The sequence below is a fragment of the Cyprinus carpio genome, chromosome A23 (genome assembly GCF_018340385.1).
Source record: "Cyprinus carpio isolate SPL01 chromosome A23, ASM1834038v1, whole genome shotgun sequence".
Classification (NCBI taxonomy): Eukaryota; Metazoa; Chordata; class Actinopteri; order Cypriniformes; family Cyprinidae; genus Cyprinus; species Cyprinus carpio.
The window spans coordinates 6540843-6565910 of NC_056594.1; the positions used below are offsets into that span (position 1 = coordinate 6540843).

Here is a 25068-nt window from a genome sequence, read left to right on the forward strand (position 1 = left end):
TTTTTCTGGTGCTGAATTTACCAAAAGCAGCTTTGAAGCTTTCATGATCCAACACGAGGCTGTGGCCACAATTGTGAAATTTCTGGCAGACAAAAATTCAGCACCAGACGACGGCTCTGACCCCAGACATCAGCATGGTACGTCCAGAGCGCACGGACAGCGAGCATGCAAGAAAAAACCACAGAACCAACAAGAAGTTTGTTTTTTTCTAACAGACCTGAACTCTTGTCAAGGAATGCTGGTTGTGGACTCGTTGTTTGTCTGTAGGGAGATGAAGAGCCAGTTAATCAAATGTTTTTACTGGCTGTACTGCCTCGATTGCCCTAAGCTATGCTGTTTACTTTCTTGATTATAGTTTTCATTTGTTATTTTGCTCATATTTTGCTCGTCATAATAGCTCCTTCGCAGATTGTGGTGTGCCGCACCGAATGAAGAAATTCAGCCTCCTTGTGTATCCAACAAGCTTGTTTGTGTAATTTGCTCCAAGTTGATCATTATTTTATGAAAGTACAGTAGTTTATGAGTATTTCTTATCAAGAGGTGCGCAGAATATATTTTACTGATATTTATCCTTTTGAAATGAGTCTATTATGTGCATATGTGGATAACTTTACAGATTTTACTGCTCCCGGCCCAGCTGTAAATTGTCATTGCATGATGATTCTTGGCCTTTGAGTTCTTGATGGATTCAAGAGAAATGCAGGAACCAGAGGAAAGCACCATTGAGGCTCTTTCTCTTCTTTACCATTCACACACCCACATCTTACATAACCATTAGTAGAATTCTCGACTTCTTCTTGGGAATAAATGGCAGCCTACTCTGACTTCTAAAAACGGCTAGATCTCTCCCTTTTTTCTCTCAGTTCCCTCTTTTCCAGATGAATCTGTCATGCTTCCAGCAGCCTCTCCAAAACCTCGAGAGTGTCATAAAGAACCCGGCCGATTTGAGTTTGGTTTTCCATGACGCTCAGGAAATCATGTGCTCTTTGATGTGTTTAGACTTGGGCAAATATTATAGAAAATTGATTATATCTTAGTATTTTATGCTTTATCCTCAACTCTGTCTTTGCTGCAGTGACCCAGTGGCCTCTACTCTTTGCTCCGGGTCATGGCACCAGATCCATCTCTAAATCCCTACAATATGAGAGCCCCGTTCCAGGATCAAGTCCGCTTTGCTTCATCTTGGACCGCTCTCACTCATTAAAACCCCCACACTTGCACAACAATTACTTTGATCCTTGTAAAATAATTTCTGCTTTCAAAAAGATTTTTTAACAGTAAGCCACTTCAATATAAATCAGGGAAACAAACAGACAGAATCTTATTGCATTCATTTTAGTTGTCGCTCCATTTTCTGCTCTCTTATGGTTTCAGATCTACACTGTAATGGATTTTGCATGATCAATGCCCAAAGTTAATACAGGATTGAGTTTTATCTTGAGTAATAGTTGACATGAACTTTCTTGCAATGGTTATTCTGCGTTGTTTTACTAACAAAGTGCTTTAACTTGTACTGAAGCTGGAATATTCCTTCATGTTGTTTCTGCTAGTATTGAACGTTCATTGTTGCGCTAACTCAGCACTGACCCCCTCACCTTTAAAACTGTGGTCCATTGTCGAGTTTGGAACAAGTCAGAGTGGTTTTACTGGTTTCCGCTTCCACTGTTTGCTTTATCTCCTGCCTGTGCGCATTTGCTCTAAACATTAGGCTGCTGTCTTGTGATCCCGGCAAACTACATTATGCACACAAACACACTTAAATACACTCTCTAGCTCTCTGCTGAGTTCCTAGAAAACGTTAGCGGTATTTACGGCCACACCCAGTGTGGTGGATTTAGAGAAGCTGAGTCGCAGCCACCTCGCCTGAACCACAGGGTCCAAAAAAAACCTGAAGCAAAACTAGACCACACTGCAGCGTGACTTGCACCCCAGGGCCTTGGATTGAGGGTCAAGGTCTGTGTAGGTGGACCAAACCATGAATGAACTACTTGAAATCATCTAGTGTTGAAAAACACCTACAAGCTCACTTGTGGATTGGCCACTTCATTTTTTTGGCCTCTATTCCATTATCACGTAACCACACCACAAGACCATTTCATCCCAACATGGCATGAATTAGTGTCACAGCTAACTTCACATCTGTTGTGATATTGTGAAATTACACAGTGAAAGGACTGAAGAAACACGTCTCTGCTGCAAATTTGATTAAGTTAGCGTGGTTTCTCTGAACTGTTGATTCAGCAGGTTTGGCTTCTCGCTGTGATAATCTGATTTGCCACAGTATAGTGTGGATTACATTGGGTGAGAGAGCAGTCTGGATTTACATAGAGTCAGTGAGCAATAATCATTGACCCAACTCCAGGAGATAAATTTATTGGCCAAGCAAACCATGGACAGATCCAATCACATCGTCTCTGGACTTAAGATGTCAAAAGTCCTGGTACTTTGGTACTCATTTTAAAATACCCGTAATAGTATCACCTGACTTTGGTACACTGGGGGAAAAAATGGTGTAGGATTTACTTTGAAGAACTTTTCATACAGGAATTGCTGTTACATGCAAGAATTAATTAAGAAAAGTAACTCATTGAATTAAACATGAAATTTAGTAGAAAGACAGAATTTTCTTTTAAAATATACTACAATAATCTTTGTTTTATTTGCAATTTCAAAAAATTGTTTTTACAGTCTACTTAAAGCCACTGCTTTTAAGCTCCCATGAGTACATGCTTGCATGTGAGAGGTGCTGTGCTCATGAACGGTCAAATGCACTTCTCAGTCGAAATGCTTGTCTTGGCAGGATATTAATGTCAACACAGCCAGTTATGTCATAAGTGCATGTAATCAGATGGTCAATTTTATTTATATAGCACTTTATGCAATAGCTTCAAAGCTGCTTTACTCTTTCAGTTTCAGATATCAGTAGTTTCAAGTTTTATAAGCTGAATCTGTTCTAGGATGTAATAACAAACTATTTGAATGGTCAAGTTTTAACTAGCTTTATTATGTAATATTGCATCATATAATAATAATAAGAAGAATAACCATGAAAACTATTCTAGTAATTTGAGCAGATTTTTTATTGTTATTCCTTTAGTACTGTTTACGTTATTACTTTTTTTAAACTTGGCAATACTACTTAACTGCTAAATAAATAAAGAGCACATACAATTTTGTAAATTTTATTTAAATAATTTTCTTTTGTGATATCAAAATTGTTACTGAGAAGCATAATGTTCACTTGTGTTGGTATAGATTAATAATAATTTTGTTTTCAGTTCCGTACTAGTTTTGATAAGGTTTGTCCCAGTTTACTGCATTCTTAATGAATTTGATGTGCAAATAATGCTGAAGAGTTGCGGAATCTCTTCTGGAAATGATTGCATAGCACTTTTGGGACTTTTCGTTGTGATCCTTTGCGAATGTGGCGATATTTGTTCAATATGTTTTGTACCCCAGATTCTGGAATATAAAGATCATAATAATAAAAAAAGAAGCTCTAGAAGCCCAACTTTATTGTAATATTAATCACTCAATACTCAGAAATCCTGTGTTTTCAACTAGTCTTCCACAGATTTGATTTCCTCTGCACTTCCCCAATCTGAGCACTGATCTAAATCTGTACAGTCAGTCAGAATTCAAAGAGAAGTTTATCGCTCCAGCTGCATGAAATGAGCCAAAACAGCCATACTGGCACTATACATAACCTTCATGAACACAAAACTTTTAAAAATGTTTGTGTATTCTGTTCATTATATAAAATCCATTCATACAATGCACTGCAGCTTCATATGATTTCTGGATTATAAGAAGTATTATGTGCTTTTCTTCAGTTTTCTTCAGAGTAGTAAGTAAAACTGCCTAATGTTCCCTTTTCTCTTGTTCGTGTACTCTTGAATAAAATGAATGAATGAGATCTTAGTGCAAAATCCACAAAAATCCACATGGATGCTTATTGGTGTAACTGCTAGTATTTAAAGCAATAATTTTCTGAAGTGAACTGAATCCAAACGAACAATTGGCAGAAAAGCTTAGCATTTGTGTGCATACAAAAGCCCTTCATGTTTATGTTTTTGGAGCTATTCAGTGCAAAGCTGTATTTACCATGAGTACGGTTCAGCATAATTGTGTAGTCCAAGGAAGGAAGGGATATATTGAGGGAAGGGAAGTGAAAGAAAGAGAGAGAGAAAAAAAACTCAGCATATTACATTTAGCTTGAAACAAAAAAAGAAATTAAAATATCCCACTGAAGAAACCAAGCTTTGGTTCTCAGGCCTGCTACCACAGTTATATGAAGTTTTAAGGCCACTTTTTATTTTTGTGTAATTTTAAAATAGATATTCAGAGTGAGGTTATTCTTTTTCTTGCCATTTGATTCACACGTGGCTGTAAATTCACCACCAAGGTGTGTATCTCAAATTAACAGTTCACACAAAAGGTGTTCACGCTGTTCAACACTCTTCTGCACAACAATAATAAACTCCATTGGTTATTGGTTACTTTACATTTATAATATTATTATATATATTAAGGGGTGGGGGAAAGTCATTAAGGCATAGCATCACAAATTTTTACCTGGCAATATTGTATACAGACAAGGACGCCAAGTATCGATGTTATAATATCAGGCCCTGAATTTCGGCATGTGATTGTGAGTGTTGCACATAATTGTATTAATTCCTGCAAGCTCAGTGCATGTAATGCAGGAAAACAGATCAAATCAATAATCTGAAATCTTTCTGTCAGACTGTATCTCATCTGTCTCTCTCTCTCTGAGCAGTCTGTAAAGGAAGCACATTCTCACGTATATCTGATCTTGGATCAGTCGGAGAAACCTAAATAAACAAAGTGCTACATAAATTGTGTCACGTTTGTCTTCCTCAGGGTGTTTGTAAGGTTGTTCTTATTAAAACAAACACATTGAATTGATTGTGCAAACATTCAAGGAAGGGATGGAGATGGATATGATCTGAGATGAACAGACTGAGAACTTCATCCCATTAGATAAAACAGATATAAACAATGTTTTACTTTGGTGACAGTTGTATTTGAATGTTATCACAATACTCAGCATTTAAATATTTAAAGACCCCCATGGTAAAAATCAAGTTTTTAACATTCTTTACATGTTTGTCTGGTGTTTTTAATATACTTAAAGGCAAACCATGTGCAAATTCATCAGTCAGCACCATCACTGAGCATTTTCTCCTTAAAATAGCAATGTAGACAGTCACAAAAATGCAGTGTAGAACCTCCCGTTTAATACCGTCACAATAATCAATCTCATCTACTTGCAGGGCAAGGGGCTTTTCATGCCTGGTCAAAGGTTTCTGTTTACAACATGGTTTTGCAGCATTGAGTAATGTAGCCAATAGCAGTCATATCTGTTGATTTCATCAATGCAATGGCCAATCAGAGGTGTTTAAGTTAGTCAGAATCCACTCATTGCTCAAAACGCAGAAATCCTCTCATTATAACAAAGTGTAGGTGGGATCTAAATAAGAGATTAATTGTGCAGTGTAGAGCTTCATTGATTATAACAGAACTTCATGAGATCGCGATCAACTGAGATGAGTGACAGCTTTTCAGTGATTATAAAGAAAGCGCTTTTCAAAGGCTTTGTAGGCTATATATATATATATATATATATATATATATATATATATATATATATATATATATATATATATATATATATATATATATATATATATATATATTCCATTCAGAATTTAAATAAATTCACTCACAGGTTCACTCTTTCATAACCATTATCCAATACTGCTGCTTGCCATTGTGTAGCGTTTCTTACTTCAGTTAACTAAGTGAAAGTGGAGCAGGTCTAAGCTGCTGTGGAATAGTTAACATAATCATAGATCTGCGTATACTAAATCAGGTAAGGGTGTAGAGTTACATTCAAGCCATTTTAAGACATAAAGAAGTCATTTTCATGAGGAAAAAAAGGTTTAATTATATAATTTTAATTATTAAAGATAAGGGATAAAATTAGTGACTTCAGAGGGACTTTAAAATCACACTAGTAGGCTATTGTATTATACATACATATATATATATTATTATGCATTATTATTTGCTATACTCACTAAAAAATCACTGCTATTCTCGCTATCATGTGGATAAAAGGTAATTTCAAAGAGTCTGACACTACACTGAGAATCTGGGACTGAAATTCAAATTTACCCTGGGAATAAACAAGGTTTTTAGAATTGTGAAACCGTTTAGACAAAGAAACAAAATGCTCTCTTGCAGACATTGGCCCTGTAGCTGTAAGCACCGTGTTCGGGTCTGTCTCTCTCTCTCTCTGCGGGAAGTGGTTGGTGAGGTTTGCTTAAGGCCTGTTTGTTTGATTAGTTCAGCTGTTTCGTCTCAGATATGTTCTTCACTATTTATTTCTGTACTGTGTTTACACACTTGAGCTGTGTTGGCTGGGGATACTAAGCGGTGCCCCGAATACACCGTTAAAAGCAGAATTAGACATGTTCACATTATTCCCATATGGATGGGTTAAAAAGGGTCATTTTCATTGTGGTCAGATACTAAAATTGCAACACAGAACACAACTGTGTTCCTTATTAAGTGCAGATGTATTTTGGGTCCATCAAATTCCATTATATTTTCCCATTTTTAAAGTCAGCCGTGACTGTTTTTGATACATACTGACACATGTGCCACCAGCAGAGATGATAACCAACTTGACGTATGTTTATCATTGTTGATATAGTTCATAATCTGAGGACCAGAACACAAAGGATGTGCTGTTACGTGCTGTTACTTTTTTAAACAATCAGATGTCTTATTTTGTCTGGCGAATGTACACCAGAAAAAAATCATGCACAAAAATGGAGCATTGGGCTCTTTTGACTTGCAACACTTGCAAAACCCCAACAATATGCTAACAGCTACTTGGAATACCTTAGCAACCACATAGAAACAGTCACATCTGGCTACAACACCTTAACAGTACATTAACAACCACTTAGAAACCACAAAGCAATACTCACAGCCTCCAACAACACCCTAGAACAACCTGCATAGCAACACTTATAGCCACCCAACACACCATAGAAACATTCTAACCACTTAGAACATCTTAGCAACTGCATAGCAACACTCGCAGTCTCCAACAACACCCGAAACAGCAAGTTAGAACACCTTAGCAACACAGCGATAACCACTAGGAACACCTTAGCAACTGTGTAGCAACACTCACAACTTGCCACATCACAAAAACAGTGTTCTACCTAACACTTACAGCTTCCAACAACAACCTAGCAACAGGATAACAACAACTTGGAACACCTTAGCAACTGCATAGTGACACTCACACTTGACCACAACACCCAAACAACATTCTGACGGCAAGTTACAACAACTCACAACCACTCAGTATGCCCTGGAAACATACTTAAAGACACTTAGAACACCTTTCACAGCAACACTCACAGCCTCTGACAACACCCTAGCAACATGCTAACTACCGCTGGAAATACCAAAGCAACTACACAATAGCAACACTTCATCACATTCGACTATTCACAACACTCTAGAAACAAGTTACAACTACTTAGCAGCTGCATAGCAAGAGTCACAACCAACCACAATGCCCTAACAGTAATAAAATTCACTTTACAACTGTATAGCAAAACTCTGATTTATCCACAACAACGAAACAATGTTTGAACAAACCCGTACAACACCTTAGTAACTGCATAGTAACACAGCCTCCAACAACACCCTAGCAATATGATAACCACTTGAAATGCCTTAGCAACTGCAAAGCAACACACGTGTGCCCACAACACACGAAACAGCATTCTAACATCAAGTTACAACAACTTATTAACACTCACAACTACTCAGTACACCCTAGAAACATGCCAACAAACACCAAGAATACCGTAGCAATTGCATAGTAACATTGTCAGCCCCAGACAACAGACAAGTAACATGATAACAACAACTTGTATCACCTAGCAACTGCATAGCAACACTCACAGCATCCAAAACACCCTGGCAACATGTTAACAACAGCTTGGAACAGCTTAGCAACTACATAGCAACACTCACAGCATCCAAAACACCCTAGCTGCATGAAAACAACAACTTGGAACAGCTCAGCAACTACATAGCAACACTCACATTTGCCCGCAACACCTGAACAATGTTCTGACAGCAAATTAGAACAACTTAGCAACCTTCACAACCACTCAGTACACTCTAAGTAACATGCCAACAGACCCTTACAACACTTCATACCAACAAAGCAACACTGACAGCCTCCAACAACTCTCTAGCAACAGGATAACCACTTGAAATGCCTTAGCAACTGCATAGCAACACACATGTGTCCAGAATAAAGTAGCAACACTTACAACTACTCAGTACACCCTAGAAACATGCTAACAAACACTTAGAGCAGCTTAGCAACTGCAATGCAACACTCACAGCCTCCAAAACACCCTAGCAACACGATAACAACAGCTTGGAGCAGCTTAGCAACTACATAGCAACACTCACAGCCTCCAAAAACCCTAGCAACATGATAACAACAGCTTGGAACAGCTTAGCAACTACATAGCAACACTCACAGCCGCCAAAACACCCTAGCAACATGATAACAAGAACTTGGAACAGCTTAGCAACTACATAGCAACACTCACAGCCTCCAAAACACCCTAGCAACATGATAACAAGAACTTGGAACAGCTTAGCAACTACATAGCAACACTCACAGCCTCCAAAACACCCTAACAACATGATAACAAGAACTTGGAACAGCTTAGCAACTACATAGCAACACTCACAGCCTCCAAAACACCCTAGCAACATGATAACGTTATTTTGCATGTAAATATTTTAAGCTTATGGTTGGGTTATATTAATTTCAAATTGTAAGCTGTGTCAAGTTGTGAGCAACATGATAACAACAGCTTGGAACAGCTTAGCAACTACATAGCAACACTCACAGCCGCCAAAACACCCTAGCAACATGATAACAAGAACTTGGAACAGCTTAGCAACTACATAGCAACACTCACAGCCGCCAAAACACCCTAGCAACATGATAACAAGAACTTGGAACAGCTTAGCAACTACATAGCAACACTCACAGCCGCCAAAACACCCTAGGAACATGATAACAAGAACTTGGAACAGCTTAGCAACTACATAGCAACACTCACAGCCGCCAAAACACCCTAGCAACACGATAACAACAGCTTGGAACAGCTTAGCAACTACATAGCAACACTCACAGCCGCCAAAACACCCTAACAACACGATAATAAGAACTTGGAACAGCTTAGCAACTACATAGCAACACTCACAGCCGCCAAAACAACCTAGCAACATGATAACAAGAACTTGGAACAGCTTAGCAACTACATAGCAACACTCACAGCCTCCAAAACACCCTAGCAACATGATAACGTTATTTTGCATGTAAATATTTTAAGCTTATGGTTGGGTTATATTAATTTCAAATTGTAAGCTGTGTCAAGTTGTGAGCAACATGATAACAACAGCTTGGAACAGCTTAGCAACTACATAGCAACACTCACAGCCGCCAAAAACACCCTAGCAACATGATAACAAGAACTTGGAACAGCTTAGCAACTACATAGCAACACTCACAGCTGCCAAAACACCCTAGCAACATGATAACAACAGCTTGGAACAGCTTAGCAACTACATAGCAACACTCACAGCCGCCAAAACACCCTAGCAACATGATAACAAGAACTTGGAACAGCTTAGCAACTACATAGCAACACTCACAGCCGCCAAAACACCCTAGCAACATGATAACAAGAACTTGGAACAGCTTAGCAACTACATAGCAACACTCACAGCCTCCAAAACACCCTAACAACATGATAACAAGAACTTGGAACAGCTTAGCAACTGCAATGCAACACTCACAGCCTCCAAAACACCCTAGCAACACGATAACAACAGCTTGGAACAGCTTAAGCAGCTCTAAAAACACATTTGACCACAACACCCGAACAACGTACTGACAGCAAGTTACAACAAATTAGCAACACTCACAACTTGACACAGCTTACAATTTGAAATTAATATAACCCAACCATAAGCTTAAAATATTTACATGCAAAATAACGACTTAATTTGGCCCTCAAAGGTAGTGAAACGAGTTCACATGAACACACACACTCTCAACAACAGCCGAAGTGGGGTTTCCCCTCGCCCTCAGATGGAAATGAGAAACTCAGAGATGGCTTATTACACAGTTGCCTCTAAGGCCGCCAGATATGTTGCTAAAGCCGCAGCTGGGAGTTAGTGCAGCAGAATGACAACAACATCACAGAAACTGTGTTTAAGGTTACCAAGCTGTAAAGTCTTGTGTACTGCATAATACTTCAGACTTGAAATTATCACAGTCTTACTGCTAACTCTGTGTGTGTGTGTTTGTGTGTGTGTGTGTGTGTGTGTGTGTGTGTGTGTGTCTGTGTGTGTGTCTGTGTCTGTGTCTGTGTATATTTTTTTGTGTGTGTGTGTGTGTTTGTGTGTGTTTGTGTGTGTGTGTGTGTGTGTGTGTGTGTGATTAAACCCCCAGGACTTTTACAGCATTAATGTTGCTCTGGACGTCATCTGAGTTGTCAGGTAAGGTATGTTAGGGTAAGCGTGTCTCCTCTCAGAGGTATTAAACGAGGCTTGTTTTTGCCCTGTAGTGTCTGTAGTGTTCAGAATCGAATGGAAAACGTTTCTATGTACCGTGTCCACCTAAACACTCCTTTAATCGGCCCTCAACAGACTGCTCTCAATCTTTGTTTACGCAACTTGATAGCTTCCATTTTGTTTGGTTTGCTTCAACACTCAAATGACAAAGTGTGTATCCTCTGCCTCGTTGTGCTCAGCCTGCTGATTAAAAATGGACCTTTTTTTTTTTAAGTTTAGTTGTCACACACTATGAATGTGTTACCACTATTTTGATGGCATAGTTCAGAGGCTTTTCAAGTTTAAGCATGTGAGGATGTTTCCCTTTAGACTCATCAAACTAAATTTGGATGTGTGAGGAAGTGGTGTTTTGTCATGCGGGTGCAAAATTCTTTGTCTTGGTGTATCTTTTTGTCTGTTGTTTTCTGCTGAAAACTAATCTGGCCTGCTGCTCTTTGTTGGTTTAACTGCTCTGCTAGCCTGGTGTACAGTTGGTTTAGTTGGTCAGCTATCTAGTCTCTCAGCTTGACAGGCTTATTTTTAAACAAATATCATATACTTCATGGAATTTACAATACACAAACTAGATTTTTGAAATGTTTAGAAGAGACAGAAATTGTTGTCAGGATGTTGCAAATGTGTTTTTAGTAGTTTTAGCCTGTTGCTAGGTGGTTGCTCACTGTCGAAATGGCTCTATATACATTACATATGATAATAATAAAAGTGTTTTTGGAGCCGCAAATCATCATATTAGAATGATTTCTGAAGGATCATGTGATACTGAAGACTGCAGTAATGGTGCTGAAAATTCAACCTTGCATCACAGAAATAAATTACATTTTACAATAAATTCAAATAGAAAACAGTTTAAATTGTAATAGTAAAAACAGTAATATTTTTAAACTATTTAATTTTTAAACTGTGTTTTTTATCAGATAAGTGCCACATTGGTGCACGAGCATAAAAAAACATAAAAAAAAAACATACTGATGCCAAAATTGAATGGTAGTATAAACCAAATGAAATATATATATATATTTTTTTTTAGAAATCAAATGTGAACATATTGGCAGACACTGTTGCTATTAAACCAGCTTTTTGTTTGAGAAAATTATAGTGAGATATGCAAGAGAGCAGTTTTTATTATTATATAGTATTACATTATTATGAAGTAACTTACATAAGTGTTTGTGTGAGACCATGTGCGTTTTGCGAGACAGAGAGAGAGAGAGAGAGCGTTTGGCTCTGAGCTCTGGTTTAAAGGCAGTGCAGTTTGTCAGACACACAGTTACTTGCATAAGAAGGGCTTTTATAAATCACAGTGTTGTGTGCTATTAAAGTCTAGTCATCTATCATTCTATTGCTGTTATCCTCTGGTAAACATGGACACTGTCCCACCTATCAGTGTGTGTGTGTGTGTGTGTGTGTGTGTGTGTGTGTGTGGATCTGGAGAGGAGCGGGGCATTACATAACAGTGGTGGAGAACAGGCGGAGACTAACTGGGTGTGCTGGGAGGGGGCGGCGATGGCTATAATTAGAGAACTGCACAGAGAGAGAAAGACAGATGGAAATACAGATGGAAAAGAGAGATAGCAGCATGCTCTGGTGCTGATATACATCACACAGGAGCCAACGACAAGTGGAAGTGCTGAAAGACAGAAATTAAATAGAATGAGGAAAGGAGCTGTTCAGCTGGAAACTATATCCCTGCACTATATCTGCACTATATCACAATATATTGACCATTAGTGATATTTATTTTTTATTATAACTATAGTATTGGTTGATATTGGATATATAGTGGCCAGTCTTTATGTATTCATATATGAATATATATGATTATATGAGTGCTCATGATATAGGTTATCAATGTTCATATATTGTCCATGTTCATTTTTAAATTAATCCAATGCTCACTTGATCTTAAAATCACTAATAATTTAACAACACTGTTAATTGCAATATTTGCCAAAATAATCAATCAGTCAGTCAAATGAATAGCCTTTTTTACATTATGTACCATATAATCTTGTGATGCCTAAATTCACTTGTAGCAATTAAAACTATTTTCTTTTTGGTATGTCATTTTATTTATTTATTTATTGTTTGTTTGTTCAGAAGTTTGGGATTTTTTTTTAAGATTTTGAAAACAATTCTTCTGCTCACCAAGGCTGCATTTATTTGGTCAAAAATACTTTTGACCAAATAATAATTTGCTGCTCAGGAAACATTTATTATTATGATCAGTGTTGAAAACCATCATGTTGTTGAGTATTTTAAATTAAATTAAATTATTTTCGGTTTTCTTTAAAGGAATAGAAAGTTCATGAAAACAGCATTTATTTCAAATAGAAATCTTTTGTAACAAAGGTCTTTACTGTCACTTTTTTATATATCAATTTAATGCATCCTTGCTTATTTTTTTAAATATACATTAGTACAATAGTACAATAGCACAGTAATGTTTTAAATAGTACAAAACTCTATTATTGCAAATTTACTGTCTTAATTTATTATTTAACAGAATTAATATATTTATGCATCTCTGTAAATTATTAACAATTAAATTTTTTGATTAATTATTGGCATAATGTTAAATTGATGGCTCTTAGAAAACATGACTAAGTTACACATGTCGATGACAATCACGAATGCATAGTACATCTCTGGTTTACTCATAAGTCCTTCAACATCCTATTGTGTTTAAGTGGATCTTCATAACATTCATCCATGACTATCCGTCCATCAGCACTGAGCAAGAGGGGATGGGGGAGGTGTAGCGCCCCTCCGCTCTCAGGCGAAAGTGAGGGATGGAGTGAAAATGAGGGGCTGAATGGGAGAGAAGGGTCGCGGGGGAGGGAGACAAATGAAAACACATGTCAGAGAGAGAGAGAGAGATCATGTATGAAACACTCACTGCTCACGTGGAACTGCAAACGTTTCAAATCTTAACATGTGCACAAGAAATGAATAAAAGAAAACACTGGCCATCTAGAGGGAGGGATGCCGTACGCTTTCTAACTCTGCCAAGGTCATTCACGTGAAGCAAACATGCTTCCCACGCACTATATTCAAAGGACTTCTCTGGCTGACACAACAAGGATGGCTGACTGACATGCACAAAACCTTTGGGAAAGATTGCACAAATAAACACTCAAAAATTTAGAAGAAAGGGCATTCGGATGTACCCTGGCATGCTACTTTAATAACTAGCTCAAAGGACTGGTCCCATCATGCATGCTGTTATTTTCTCATGCTTAGCTTGATCTGAGGTCAGGCCGTGGGACTGCAGTTTTGATGCACTCTTCTCACAGCAGCTTTGAAGTATTGCTGATAACAGTAGACGTGCCTGGAGCAGGGCTTATCAAAGGAATATTATGGGTTATTTACAAGTGAATATGGTGGATGGCATCTGTGGTATGCTGTTGATTAGTAAAAACAAAAAGGTCAAAGCATCCTTCAGTTTGTTAAAATGTGATCCCAACAAATAAATGTTCAAAACATGCATCTAGATCAGGGCTGTACGATATTGTACGATATACAATATTATTATTTTTTTAGATATATATATAGATATAGATTTACAGATATAAATATTTTGATATTTTATATTTCTGCAACATATTACTTTAAATAGCTTTTTTTGGAAAGAATGAATCATTGTAGAGTTATGATTTTTTTTGGTGGGAGGGCATCTCTTAAATAAAAATAATAGTAAAAACAAAAACACTGGAATTATTATTATTATTGTTATTAAATCCAAAGAGTCTTAAATCCTTTTAGAGTTGCAAGAAAAGCTTGAAAAGTTTGAGTTTTCATACTTGGGTTTACTTTTTACAAGAAACAATTCAAACCTCTTTCATATTAGTCATATTATCCAATTCAGTTTGACTATAAACCGTAATAATAATTGCCATGATTTTATTTTGATCATTGATTATAATATTGAGATTATTGTGAAATATTATTACAATTTAAAATAACCTTTCTATGTTTATATATATATATATATATATATATATATATATATATATATATATATATATATATATATATATATATACATCATTATTTATTCATGATTTCATTATTTATCATTATCATTATCAGAATTTTCAGCATCACGTGATCCTTCAGAAATCAATTTAATATGCTAATAACCGTATGTTATTTTTTGGACTTATTCTGGACTTCTCTAATCACTAAGTCTTCCTAAACCCCGTCACTTGCTTACAAATGACTTTCAGACCTGCCTCCATCCAATCAACTGATGGACTGAACCAAATCCCAGCCTACATTTTTTTTTTTTCGATTATCAATTTCACTAAGCTGTATCATAATACTGAATGTAAGGAAAGAGCTGTTGCTACTTCTATTACATTAACAACTTACATCCTACTTTCCTGCTAAGCTTCCAAGTGAATTGCTGTAAATGTGAGCTTAGTTTTTATTTACAAGCTGATGGACAAGTCAAAATTATTTTTAAGTAAATTGTGTCATATAAGGGTCCTGAATCAACAGTCAGGACAACACTGTGAAGAAAACTGCACTTCTGGGTCACACAAGGGGTTGAGTGTCTTCAACACACCACAGGAAGAATGATCTCTGTGTGTGTGTGTGTGTGTGTGTGTGTGTGTGGTGCTAACTTTAGCATACAATGTTCAGTGCTTATTGTGCACTTTTCTGCAGGCCAGATAGCTTTCCTGTGTCTGGATCTCTGCCAAGCAGCATGACATATCTGCTTCCTTAAAAACACACTGAACCAAACAAAGACAAACCAAACCAGTGAGGCAGTGCAATGAAAGCCGTAAGGCTCCAAAAGTCTGACCACTGGTGAATATGCTTCGCTTTTGCATTTTTTAGTTTGCATTAAATTGACAGTAAAGACATTTATAATGTTATAAAATATTTATATTTCAAATCAATGCTGTTCTTTTAAACTTTATTCATTCAAGAGTCCAGAAGAATGTGTCACGGCTTCCACAAATATATTAAGCAGCACAACTGTGTTCAGCATTGATAATAATAATGTTTCTTGAGCAGCATATCAGCATATTAGAATGATTTCTGAAGGATCATGTGACACTGAAGACTGGAGAAATGATGCTGAAAATTCAGTTTTGCATCACAGGAATAAATTACATTTTAAAAAAGATTCAAATAGAAAATAGTTGATTGTACTAATATTTGTCTTAATTACTTTTTACTGTATTTTTGTCAAATAAATGCAGCCTTTGTGACCATAAACATTACCCTTCTTTCAAAAAAAAAAAAGCTTTTAAAAATCATATCAACCCCAAACTTTTTGTATGGTTGGAAGTGAATATTAAATTTTCAGTCACAGAGAACAAAGTTTTATTTCCCAATGTATGTGTTTCAAATATACTTCCAGATTCAAAACTCTCTTGAGCAAACTGAGGACAAGGATCAGCTGTATACGTGTGTGTGTGTGTGTGTGTGTGTGTCTGTGTGTGTGTGTGTGTGTGTGTGTATGTGTATGTGTGTGTCATGCGGGGGGACAGCGCTCACATTATTTACACACACACACACACACACACACACACACACACACACACACACACACACACACACACAGGTTGGTTATAAATAGTGAGGTGACCCACATCCACACAGTCCTGTAAACAGACACTCAGAGAAGGTATGACAGTTCTCTTATATAAATATTATCTGTTAACTATCTAACCACAAACACGGAAGACTCATTCACTTCATATTTCACACATTTCTTTACTTTTAATTGTTTTGCTCTTCTGTCATGCTACACAGTTGAGCAGGTTTGGAGCAGGTGGTTTTTTTTTTTTTTTTTGAAGGCCACTTCAGAATTCAGCTTTGCATTACAATAATAAATTACATTGCAAAATATATTACTGTATTACTGACTGTCTGAATTGATTAAATATTTAACTTTTTGATCATTAAAAAACAACCACCTTTTGCTGCCTGCTCTGCATATTAACTTTAGAAATTAGAAAATGTAAAACATGCTGTTCATGTTAATTCAAATTTAGTCAGATTTATTAATGGAACTGAAATGATTATCTTATAACATGTTAGAACAGAGATCTAGTGTGGGTCTCTCTCTCTCTCTCTCTCTCAGTGAGTTGCTGGCTTCACTCCAGCCAATAGCAGCTGTTTGTCAGTAATGGAGCTGCTCTCTGGAGTGCTATCAGGCAGGGCCTGTTCTGTTTACTTGAACTTCTATCAGTGAACATGTGCAGCCAGGCCCTGGTTAGAGGGGAGGAGAAAACACACACACAAACACACACTCACACACACATGCACACACAGGGAGAGCTGGCCAGCAGGGCGGAGACTGAAGCTCGGAGGCGTGGGAGTGATAGCTGTGCTTCTCACTGCCTGCTGTATCCCGCACTATACACACACACACACAAAACCTCACACATTTAGAGATATTCAGACATAACAGCTTATACACAAATGAAGTGTTTTCTATATACCTGTACTCTCAGACTGATCTGTGTGACCACACACAATTTCCCATGAGGTCTTCTGAATAGGCTTCATCTAAACCTGATTAAGTCACATGGAGTCACTGATAATCTGACCGTTAAGAGTCGGTCTGCAGACTCTCACATGAATTTTTATCTGCCAAGAATGACAGCGCTACTTTACTTTCTATTAGCTTTTCATATGGCATAATAAATGAATAAATAATAAAAATAAATCAAATTATAGCTGATTTACTTGTTATATTCTCAGTTATAACCTATTTAGCCATTTTAATGCCCAGTGTGAAATTTTGCATAATGCATCATTTATCTTAAAGGAATATTATGTATGTATGTATGTACTAATTTACTTATTTATTTAGGTTGTCACTTTCTTGTCCTGGTATGTCATTGCTTATTATTATTGATTGTAATGGTTTTCTTATCAGCTCTTTTAGATTTAAAATTTGGGTGTGTTTGAATTCGGGTTTTTTTTTTTTTTTTGTGAACAATGCCTGTCAAAGGTTGAATGACCGAAATGCATTGATATTTGCAAACTAGCAGTGTGCAGGATTCATCATTTGTTGTTCTTTTTCATTTACTCACTCTCATTTTCTTATTTTTTTTTCCATAGAGCACAAGAGGTGAATTTTTGAAGAATATCCTAGTCGCTTTCTTTATAATGAAAGTGAATGAAGACTGGTGCCATTAAGCTTCAATTTCAGTCTCTTCCACACACAAAGCTATCACATGTCTCCAAAAGGCTTGGAAATGCAGCATGAGTTGTATGAACCATTTTTGTGATACTTTTATGATGCATTTGCCTCTGTTTTGAAGCTTGAAAGCTCCAGTTCTCATTCACTTTCATTATAATGAAAAGAAAAGTTAGGATATTCTTCAGAAATGCATCTTTTTTTTTAGTTCCACAGACATGAGTGTTCGACATGAGGATGAGTAAATGATATGAAGTGCCCTATAGTCACAGTAAGTGTAAGAAATTTGACTGTCGTATATTAGTAAAACTGCTTCTTTTGGTAGTTTTGCTTCAGTTGTGTTTCCAGAATGCCTTTCTCCAGAATCCGCTAAAAAATTCTGTTTCCAACAAGCCACCACAAAACTGTCATCACAGTGTCCTAACAATGGCACAAGAGTGTAACACAACACAAACCACAGCTGCTTATTCTCAGCTAATGTAACCTAGGGCTAACCAAGAGAAAAACCCAAACGGAGATGCTCTTCAATCATAATCTTTTCTTCATTTCCTCAGAGTTGTGGCACTCAGATTGGAGGAATGTAACCGTAGACGTGTACGTTTATTTCCGACGGGAGTACAAATGAGCCCTGCGGCCAGACCGCCGCTAAATTCACTGGGTCTACGCTGGGTTTTACAGTCACAGTCCACTGAAAATCTACTTGCATTTACACACAAATGAGTGTCGCAATGCCACAAAACTAGATCAGTCCCAATATAATCAACAAGTGTAGACGCTAGGTTATGTTGTTCTGCTCACTTAAAATCTAGACACTGTGTTACACAGGCCTGCAGATGCTGTCAAGCTGAGTGATTAGAGGATGTGGGTTATTCACCACAGTTACTGGTGTAGCATTTCACGCACACTTAAATCTGACTTTAATGCTGGAATTCTGATTCCAGTAAGTCTCATTTATCTCTCACACACATTCACAGATTTACTAAGCCCCTCTCGGCATGTTTGTGTGAATATGGTAACGCATGAATCATACAGCTGAATGTGATAAAGAGCTTTTTCGGGAAAAGCGAGGAGAAGCGGGAAGGCAGGAAAGCAGGCGGTGTGTGAGTGGGAGGGAAACGGTCAGAGAAAACAGCGCTGGTGCTAGAATCTCTCTGATATCCTCCAGCTCTCGCTCTTTTCCAGATCATTGTGTGGATTTATTTTTGGGAGCTAAAATTACAAAACAGTCGCTCGAATTTGGTTAAATTTGACAAAACACATGAATATTTTACATATATATTTTAATCTGCAAATCAGATCAATGTGCAGTTTTATTCAATAAGAGTGCATTAAATGAATCAAAAGTGACAGTAAAGGCATTTATAAGGTTATAAAGGATTTCTGTTTCATGTAAATGCTGTTCTTTTGAACTGTCGATTCCTTAAAGAATCCTGAATTAATGTATCACAGTTTCCACAATTTTTTTTTATAATAATATGACATGATTCTTGATCATCAAATCATCATACTGGAATGATTTCTGAAGGATCATGTGATGCTGAGGACTGGAGTAATGAACATTCGAAAACATATTCAAACAGTAAACAGTTATTTTAAATAGCTTTTTTTAACATCTGTATCATGTAAAAATGTAGTAATTATAATTAATTCACTATGAAAAACAGTCCGTCTAGTCTCGTTCCAATTTAGACAGCTAGGTGAATTGTGAGTGTGTGTGTGTGTGTGTGTGTGTTGAGCATACATTCAGTAAGAATATGTAGGTGTGTGTTTGCAGTTTGCTGTTTCCGACATTCTTGATCAAAGCACTCACTGGAGGTGGATTATGCTGGTATTTTTGGTATTGCATAAGAATATATATGTAGCAAATTATATTTGAAACCAACTCCCACACACACACACACACACACACACACACACACAGTCTTTAATAAGACCAACATAGTACCATCATCTATAATGTGTGTCATTTTCTTTGCCTCTAGAAGCAGACAGTTTCACCTCTCCTCTCCTCTTTTCCAAAATTGTGTGGTTTTCTCTCTGTGTAGATCTGTCTCTGTCATTCCCCTCTCTTCTCTCTAAAAACGAGGCAGAACTTCATATTTTATTTATGTTCCTTAGTCTGTCTGCTTCTAATCCACTGCTTGCTTTTTTTGCAACGATAGAAAGATTTTTGGAAGTTGACCCAGATAAAGGAAAAAAGTTTGACAGCCCTGCCAAGTCTCTGGGCTTGGCTTTCACAGCGACTCCAAACCAGTTTGCTCTGGTTGGGTTGCCAAAGCAGGCGGGGGGGACCCGGCGTGTGTGTGTGTGTACGTGTGTGCATATTTCATGAAATTATGAGGGAGTGTGAGTGGGACTTTTTTGATTATATAACACAGAGACACAGCTTAGCATTGTGTCGGTTTCTGTGCTTAGATCAGTGCTGCTGTGTTCAGGGTGAAGAGGATCAGACGGGGAAAGAATCTTATTTCCAGAACGCCTCTATAACTTGATTCTCTAGCGTGGCTCAAAAATTACATAATTACAAATATTGAAATAGGTAGCTGATTTTTAATGAGTAGTTCACCACCAAAAAATTGTGAAAATTACCTTCTTTCCCTCTCATCTCATTCCAAATCTGTATGACTTCGTTTTCGTGTGGAAAAAAAAGAAAAGAAAAAAAGATGTTTAGCAGAATAGTCACGCTGCACTTTTCCTTACAATGGAAATGAATTGGCATGAGGGCTGTCAACATTAAACACATATTTAAAAAAGGCATAAAGCTTAAAAAAAACACACAACATAAACAAAAACAAAACAAATGACAAACAGACCAAAATTTAAATCATGATTCACTGATAATCTTCATTCACATATGGCCATCATGTTTCACATTGCTTCCATACCGGTGTTATTTTAGTATTATTTATATGCTATTATTTATCTGTATACATATGTTTCACTTAATTTTTTTTTTTTTTTAAGTTTTTGTAATTTTAGTATTTCAACTTATTTCAGTTAGTTGCCAAGACAACTTTTGCTATTTTAATTACAGTTTGTTCATCAAATATTTTCTATATGGACTATAAATAGTTTTAGTTTAAGTAAAAAAAAAATTTCAGAATCATAAAGAACTTTATTGCCAGGTATGTTTACACGTATGAGGAATTTTTGGTTTTGGTGACAGAAGCTTCCACAGCACAAACAGAATGACAGTGACAAGACAAGAAGCAGATATTAAAAAGAATAAAAATACGATAAGTAAATAGGAAATAATATACAAATATATATATATATATATATATATATATATATATATATATATATATATATAGATATATATATATGTATATATATATATATACAAAGTAGACAATGTGGTATTTGTGTGTACAAGTGTATTATGTACAAATGCAAAGAAATGTAAATAGAGGTATGTGTGTTAAATAAATAAAAGTATAGGTAATGTTGAGTATTGCATGTTAACTGCCAAGTTAACTGTTCATTAGATGAATTGTCTGAGTGAAGAAACTGTTCTTATGCCTGGCTGTTCTGGTGCTCAGAGCTCTGTAGCGCCGAACCAGACAGCAACAGTTCAAAGAGGAAGTGTGCTGGATATGAGGGGTCCAGAGTGATTTTGCCTGTCCTTTTACTCACTCTGGATGAGTGCAGTTTTTGGAGAGTGGGAAGGGTTGTACCAGTGATTGGCTCAGCAGTCCAGACTATCCTCTTCTAAGGTCTGATCTGGTAGCTGAGCTGAACCAGACAGTTATAGAAGGGCAGAGGACGGATTCAATGGCTGGAGAGTAGAGCTGTATCAGCAGCTCCATTGGCAGGTTGAACTTCCTCAGCTGGCAAAGGTAATACAGCCTCTGCTGGGCCTTCTTGACAGTGGAGTCAATGTGAATGTCCCACTTCAGGTCCTGAGAGATGGTGGTGCCCAGGAACCTGAATGTCTTCACTGTCATTACAGTGCTGTTCATGATGGTGAGTGGGGGGAGAGCAGGGGGGTTCCTTCTGAAGTCCACGATCATCTCCACTGTTTGGAGCTTGCTCAGCTCCAGGTTGTTAAGACTGCACCAGACAGCCAGCTCTTTAACCCCCTTCCTGTAAGCAGACTCATCACCATCCGGTATGAGGCCGATAAGTGTTGTGTCGTCTGCAAACTTCAGGAGCTTGACAGAGGGGTCTTTAGAGGCGCAGTTGTTGGTGTAGAGGGAAAAGAGCAGTGGGGAGAGCACACATCCCTGAGGGGCATCCCTGGGCCTGATGGTGAGGGTCCTAGTTGTGAGTTTCCCCAGCCTCACTAGCTGCTGCCTGTCTGTCAGGAAACTGGTGCTCCACTGACAGATGGAGGTGGGCACAGAAAGCTGAGTTAATTTGGACAGGTGGAGGTTTGGGATGATGGTGTTGAATTCTGAGCTGAGGTCCACAAACAGAATCCTCACAGTCTCTAGTCTGTCCATGTGTTGTAGGATATAATGCAGTACCATGTTGACTGCATCGTCCACAGACCTGTTTGCTCAGTAAGCAAACTGCAGGGAGTCCAGCAAGGGTCCAGTGATGTCCTTCAGGTGGGCCAGCACCAGTCTTGACGCTCTTAACGCTCAATATGGCCTCTCTATCAAAGGAAGCCCCGCCCTCTGAATAAAAGAGCCAATCGGTAAAGTCATCGCATCACTGCAGCTGCCGTTAGAAGTCCCGGTTGCTATAGAAACCATCAGCATTCTGAGACTACACATGTGCACTGGCTGATCTATTCTAAAAAAAATTCTTTTTTTAACTAAAATTTAATCGTAAGCTTGGCGAACAGTTTTGGAGAATTTGATGTTTCCCCATTCAAAGAGATAGGAGCTGGATTTGCGTGCCAGTGAGGCATTTCAAAGATGGCCGCCGAGTGAAATAACTTGCCTTAAAGGGACTTTGCCGAGGCAGCCATACGCGGCGCCATCTTGATTTACACTTTTATTTAACAGTAACAACATGGTTCCATACTGATCGCCGTTAGCATCAAACTTATCATGACATGTTTTAGTGTGCCACATTAAAGTATATGCAAATGTACAAATAAATAAATTTATCTAACATTTTTGGAGAATGATCCCTTAGGATTAAAACCAAAATCATTTCCATTTGACGAAACAAATTTATAACATAACATTTGTTTAATATTGTTTTTTAGTGCTTGTTGAATCAACATGCCCCTTTCGCATTCGCATCAGTCCCATCATGTACAGTAATCTTATTTAAACATTTCTAATTTGCATAAATATTTAAATGTAATGTCTGCTAACACTCACTCTCTGATCTCCCACAATCCCTCCCTTTTCTCCCTCTTTCACTGCAATCCAATATAACAGCCATCAGTCATGTACATGCAGTATAAATACACAGCTCGAAGCTGAATCTCACCTGTGAGCAAGAGCCTAAACAGTTAACAGAGCCTTTCATTCAGCCGCACAATAAACCCTGGTGTTGATTTACAAACATGAGTAAACTGTCTCCCACACACACGCTGAATAAATACAGTTGATAATGGAGCTGTGCTGTGTGGGCATACACCAGAGGCCGGGCGCTAGTGTTTATTACAGCGCTGGAATTTTCCATTACCCATGATGTGTTCAGCGCAGTAGGGAGCTGCTATACGGCCGAGAGAAGTGTTTACTGTGGGACTCGGCCTGCCGAACAGAGAAAACAGGCTGAGAGAGAAAGAGAGAAAGGCCCGGGCGGCCCACCTAACAGATGTGTGCTGTTTTATGTTGATGTGAGAGTGAGAGTGCGCTGAACATCTGCCTCTGCTTGACATAATTGGTTTTAGTTGATCCAGGTCTTAAGATGTCTGTGATTGGTAAACCTCATTTCTCTCTCTCTCTCTCTCTTTTGAACAGGAGGCCTTCTGGTCTTGCTGATAAAGAGGTGATGGCTGCCACCGTCCTGACCATACTGTCCACCAGCCCGTTGGTGCTCAACCCTTCCTCCAGTGCCTCAGGTTAAACGTCGCTCTACTTCTCCTGTGCTGCCATGCTAACGCCCGCTTCCCTGTTACCTGATTGATCCCAGAGCACTCAGGTTGAATGACGACTTGTCAAACAAGCTCTAAACCTCCATAAGTGCCTGAAAGGACTCCCTCTTTCTCCATTATTATTTGTTTTATAAAGAAAATGGCTTTAATGAAGTGTGTGATTTCTGTGCTGCCAAACAGAATGTTTTTTTTGGAGCCCAGTCCGTTCCATTTCAAACACATAGTCCCGCCCCAGACTCACACCATTGGTTGAGCCAATGTTGTTGGTAGAGATGCTCAAGCAAATGTTTTGTTTGTTAGGGTCACAATGTTTAGACAGGAGTCAAATGGCTTGCTTATGCTATCACCTAAATATCAGTCAATTATTATTATTTTTTTTTTGTAAGAAATTAATTCAGCAAGAATGCATTAAATTGATCAAAAATTAAACTAAAAAAACACGTAATATTAAAAAAAAAAATCTGTTTCAAATAAACGCTGTTCTTTTGAACTTTCTTGATTATCAAATCAGTATATCAGAATGATTTCTGAAGGATCATGTGACACTGAAGTAATGATGCTGAAAATACAGCTTTGACTCACAGGAATAAATTACATTTTACAATATATTGGAACAGGAAACAGTTACACAGTTATTTTTTTTAAAGTACTTTATAAAAAAAAAAAGTCTTAATTGTATAAAATTTTATTAATTGTAGTAAAGGGTTCTTGCACCAAAAATGGTCATAATAAGTTTCAAATGATTTTTTTTTCCATTTCTTCCTGTACAATTAAACAGGCTGTTTCTTCTACTGTACACTTAAGACTTCTAGACGTAAATGACCTAAATGATTGGCTAATTTCAGCATACCAGCATAGTTCACACCGTCGTTCATTAGACTAGCTGAATAATCATTGATATGTAAACATGGGTGGTCATATGTTAATGAGCTCATGGCTGTCACGTCTTAGTCACCATGATTTCTGAGCAGTTTTTGCAGATTTGTTTCACAGAATCGTCTGTGTAGACATATAGTAAAGTTTTATATAAATATTAGCATATGTCGATATGGTCATCAGAGCAAGAAAAAATCTGTTTTCCATTTTACGTCTCTTTAAGCATGATGAAAGGAACCCCAGATTTACATTTGAATGGGTTTCAAGTGCAGTGACTGTCCTTCCTTCAGCTCACGGCTTCCAAAAA

The 25068-nt window shown here is 37.5% G+C and overlaps 1 protein-coding gene across 2 annotated transcripts in view; it reads left to right on the forward strand.

Moving 5' to 3' along the window:
• LOC109101288 (zinc finger protein 704-like) overlaps nt 1-25068 on the forward strand; it is a 49230-nt gene that overhangs the window by 10903 nt on the left and 13259 nt on the right. For both annotated transcript variants that reach the window (XM_042712784.1, XM_042712785.1), the window contains exon 3: nt 23752-23852. In XM_042712784.1, coding sequence (XP_042568718.1) covers nt 23752-23852 — 101 coding nt within the window. The remainder of the gene's footprint in view (nt 1-23751; nt 23853-25068) is intronic.